We start from the raw sequence: 4,885 nt of genomic DNA, 5'->3' as shown, positions 1-4,885 counted from the left end.
TGAATTTGGAATCCAACTGTGCAAAACATTATATATATAACATTATATAATATAAATAATAATATATATAAAATGCTTTTTTCCATTCAGCAATACAAATAACAGTCTGTTTTAATTATTTGCTGCAACTTAGCAGTCACTGTAAATAACCAGCAGTGCGTTTTCTGCTCACTGGTGTTCTTCGCTGTCGGTGCTCTCCGTGGTTGGGTCACAACCCTCCCCTCTGGAAAGTCTGACATGAGGAGGGAGAGGGCCACAATCACACGGAGAACCCCTGGGTTTGAAGGCTGGGCAGGCAGCAGCAACACATCAGCAGTCTCCCCTGCGGGCAGGATGTTGGGAAATCTTTCCAGCCAAAGGTCATGGGCAGAGAACTGGCTGCAGGAGGGGCCGTAGCAGATGGCCATGATGGCTCATCATGCTGGCAGGTGGACATGGGGAGGAGGAACATTCTTAGTCATTAGTGTACAAACTCTGAGTGTCCTCTGGAAGGTACACGCGTGAGAGGTAAGGCACCCTCCTAAGACGTAACACCACTTGAAATTCGCCTTATCTTTAAGTTGTTCCTATGAAACAAAATGAAAAGTTGATTGGCAGTCAGACTTCTGCTCTTCTTTTTTTTTTTTAATGTTTATTTTTTATTTTTTAGAGACAGAGAGAGATAGAGTATGACTGGGGGAGGGACAGAGAGAGAGGGAGACAAAATCTGAAGTAGACTCCAGGCTCTGAGCTGTCAGCACAGAGTCAGACACGGAGCTCAAACTCATGAACTGTGAGATCATGACCTGAGCCGAAGTCGGACGCTTAACTAACTGAGCCACCCAGGTACTCTGAGACTTCTGCTTTTCTTTTGTAATTATTTTTTTTTTTTTTTTTTTTTTTTTTTTTTTGCTCTTGTGGCTTCTCCCAATGATGTTTTATTTTTAAAATTTAAGTGAGTTTCAAATTAGGAATGCATTTCAAAAAAGAAAGACAAGTTTTTTGTATTATTAAAAATTTTTTAGTATTTATTTTTGTGAGAGAAAGAGAAACAGACGAGTACGAGTGGAGGAGGGGCAGAGAGAGAGGGAGACACAGAATCCGAAGCAGGCTCCAGGCTCCGAGCTGTCAGCACAGAGCTAGATGCAGGGCTTGAACCCCTGAACTGCAAGATCGTGACCTGAGCCAAAGTCGGATGCCTAACCAAGTGAACCACCCAGGCGCCCCAAAAAGACCAGTTTGTAAAAGAACGTATGTTTTATGCTTCTGTGGTGGTATTTTTTGTGGTTAAGGCTTGGGTACTGATATCAGGCAGATCTCGGTTCAGATCCTGCTCTGCCACTTACTAGCTGTGTGGCAAATTGTTTCTCCTCTCTGAGCCTGTTCCCTGTTCACAAGGCTATTGTAGGATAGCCTTGTTTTTGAAGTGTTGATGTTCATTAGTAGCTTGTATTATATCACGTCTTCCTTAAAATAGCCTTGTCCATTAGACACATACTGTTGCTGTCACTTTACAGCGGAGAAAATTGATGCCCAGCACCACACAGCTAGTAGCGCCAGTACCAGGATTTGAACGAGGCAAACTCCAGCATCTGCCCTTTTGTTTTTATGATATGCTTCCCCATGTGCATAAAGCCCTTAGATCAGTCCCTGGTATCAGTCAATGCCCACTGAATGGGGACTGTGGCTGTTATTGTTGTTTCATCATAATCTGGGTACCTCTCATCCATTCTGTAAGTTTTCAGACATGTAGTAAGTTTTGTCATTTTTGCTGTAAAACTCTTGAATTTCCAGGATTGATTTTTTTCCCTTTTCTTCAACAACTTCAATCCACAGGTGCAACTGCCAAAGGAACTGGCATAAGTGGCAACAGAATCATCTAGAAGAACAAGGAGTTGAGATGAAGACTCTTGGATCAGAGCTTGGAGACTCAGCAGCATACTTCTGGAGCCAGGTGGTGGAACCAGGAACGGGCTGACATCCGATAGGAGAGTTTTACAAAGGCAGAGGCAAAATACGGGCTGAACAGGGAGAAGGAGATAAAAAAAAATTACTACCCTGGGACACCATTTTCTACTTCCAATCAGTTTGCGTGTGACTGAGGTAAGATGCAGGCACACTTCCAGCAACAGAAGTTTCAAAGAGGTTTTTGTTTTCGTAAACGTTTGTTTTGCTTTCTTCTGGAAAAGAACAATAAATATTTTAGATGTGTTAAGTATGTCTCCCTCCATCTCCTGCTGTAATTCATCATGCGGTGTCTTAAAGGGCACAAATTATGTCTCCCTGTATGGGTGTGTGAAGGGTGAATTGAACTCCAGGCCCTTCTGATGCTATGGGATGGAAGAATGGTGAGTGAGCTCTTTGGAGAATCAGCCGGGGATTTTCAGTTTCCAACCCTTTGAGCTTGTCCTCTTGGGCATTGCCCTGGTGAGTCGTACTTCAGAAAGGGGTGTGTGTGTGTGTGTGTGTATCTGTGAGGAGCAGAGCAATTAAGGCACAGGACATGGAGAAAATAGTGTTTCCAGGAAAAGTAATGAGAAAAACAAACACAAATATTTATATGCACATACTTCCCTGTTTCCGTATATAGATGGAGAGAGGCAGAGGACATGTTAGTTTTTTTTTTAAAGTTTTGTATAAATAATATAATTATTGACAAATATTTAGTTTGAGCTAATATGTATAAAACACCACACACACACACACACACACACACACACACACACATCCTTAGTCAGTGAATCTAATTTGATTTTGTTGCTCTCCTGAAAAATCTTCTAAAGGAAATTTGCTACAAGATGAACTTTCAGTTTCTTACTATATTAGTCAAGGTCCACCACTGTTCCCAATTTAGTATTTCAGTCATATTTGCCACAGATTCTTTATACTCCTCATAAGACATCCTCACGCACATCTATGCCTTTGCACTTGATGGCCCTTCTACAGAACACCTTCCAAAACACTTCCCTCCTGCCCTCCATTACAAAAGGCCAACCCATCTTTAAAGCCCAGATCAGGCCGTAATCCTCCAAAAAAATCTTCCAGCCAACTCCAACCCCAGTGTTCTTTCTTCTTTCCAAGTTCCTAGAGCCCTTAATTATCCATGTAGTCCCTATATACATAGAATCTGGCTGTTATACACAAGTGGCGTGAACATTAGAAATTAGGAAACCACACATTGGTGCCTTTTCTCTCTTCTCTACCCGAGTGAAAAAGTGCACCTGCAGCCTTTCTCCTTTTATATAATCATAGGTGGTACATAACAAGCCAAACAGGCCAGACCTAAGAAGAGTTAAAAAAAAAAACAAAAAACATAATTTAGAAGGACAGGCCATGGGAAAGAAACACGGTGTTTCCATTTTTAAAGATAATTTAGTGTGTGCCAAAGTATCCAAATTTGAACAGCTATAGCTTCAATCAGGTAACTGATTTTACAATAGCGCATGACTTGAGAGGCTTATTTCTGCCTTTGTTATTGTTTCTATAAAACATCCTTGCATGCAAAGCAGGATAGTTAAGAAAGGACTGCTGTAAATAAAACTTTTTAAGTGTCTAGCATATTCTACATCAAGAGGCTAAACTCTGATGGGACAAAGTGCTCTAAACATGTTTAAAAGCCTACTCTATTAGTAGTTGAAGTTCTTGAAAGCTGTTATGCCTTTGTTTATATAACCACAGTATTAATAAAATCAGGAAATTCAACAAGTGCTAATAGTCCTAAAAGAGGTCTTTAATCTTGGATGTGCAAAGAGAAAAGAGGATCCCAAATCATAGCCTCCTGCTATGGTACCCAGATTTTGTCAAGAGACAGGTGAAGCAGTTTACTTACGCTTTTTCCATCAACCGACTCCTACCCTAAAAATTAGTTTAAAATTTTAACGTCTTCAGTGGCCTCTGGAAGGAAGGAATGATAGGTAAGTCACCCTCCTAAAATGTAACTTGAAACTTGGTTTTTTAAAGTTTTAAAATTTTATTTTTAAATGATATCTCCGCCCAACATCAGGCTCAAACTCGCAACTTTGAGTTCAAGAGTTGCATGCTCTGACAGAGCCAGCCAGGTGTCCCTTAACTTGTTTTTAAAATCCAATCGTATACAGCACTTAGATGCTCCTTGTGCATATTGTTATTATTATTGTATTGACCACCAACCACTAGTAATTATAATGAGTGTATTTTTTATTTAAGTTGTCACTTTTTCCAAATAGATTGTTTTCAGTCTACAGAATTCATGTAGAAAGTGGAAGGGGCTAAAACGTGTCAGGTTTAGAAGAGGATCCTGTTGTATTTCAATTTTATTCTGGCTGGAAATTAATAAAATGTTAAAGTTTTATTAAACAGTACCATAGTCCCCACCTAATCCAGTGGGGGATATGTTCTAAGACCCTCCCTCACCCTTGGATGCCTGAAACCACAGATAGTACAGAACCCCCTACATATATTTTCTCTTGTACATAACTAGGAGAATATTTAGCTTCTAAATCAGGCACAGAGATTAAGTACAAAAATCATAAACTAGAACAATGATAAGATATGCTGTAATAAAAGTTATGTGAATGCAACCTGTCTCTCAAAACTACCTTATTGTACATACTCACCCCTCCTCTGCGATGACATGGGATGAGAAATATTCTACGCGATGAGATGAAGTGAGGGAATGTCGTAGGCACTGTGATGTGTAGTGTTCGGCTACTGTGGACCTCCTGATGATGTGTCAGAGAGGATCATCTGCTTCTGGACCGAGGCTGACAGCAGGTAGCTGACGTGTGGCGGGGGAACCACACTGTATGTGAAACACGAGCGGTGTGGGTACTGCAGTATAGCACATCGTCATTGCTTAAAGGGTTGTCACCGAGTCTCCCAGATATTTAGCGCAGATGCACATTAAACGGAGTCTCACACACGCAGA

General features: G+C 40.8%; 1 protein-coding gene across 1 annotated transcript in view; it reads left to right on the top strand.

The window, feature by feature from the left end:
• LMOD3 (leiomodin 3) overlaps positions 1–1,995 on the top strand; it is a 13,061-nt gene extending 11,066 nt beyond the window's left edge. The window contains exon 4 of the mRNA XM_077770649.1: positions 1,816–1,995. Coding sequence (XP_077626775.1) covers positions 1,816–1,842 — 27 coding nt within the window. The 3' untranslated portion in view covers positions 1,843–1,995. The remainder of the gene's footprint in view (positions 1–1,815) is intronic.
• Positions 1,996–4,885: the final 2,890 nt, after the last annotated feature.

Source organism: Crocuta crocuta, unplaced genomic scaffold (assembly GCF_008692635.1).
Source record: "Crocuta crocuta isolate KB4526 unplaced genomic scaffold, BGI_CrCroc_1.0 scaffold126, whole genome shotgun sequence".
In the NCBI taxonomy this organism is placed as follows: domain Eukaryota; kingdom Metazoa; phylum Chordata; class Mammalia; order Carnivora; family Hyaenidae; genus Crocuta; species Crocuta crocuta.
Note: the sequence above shows the minus strand (reverse complement) of the source record. Positions and strands in the feature narration are given on the sequence as shown.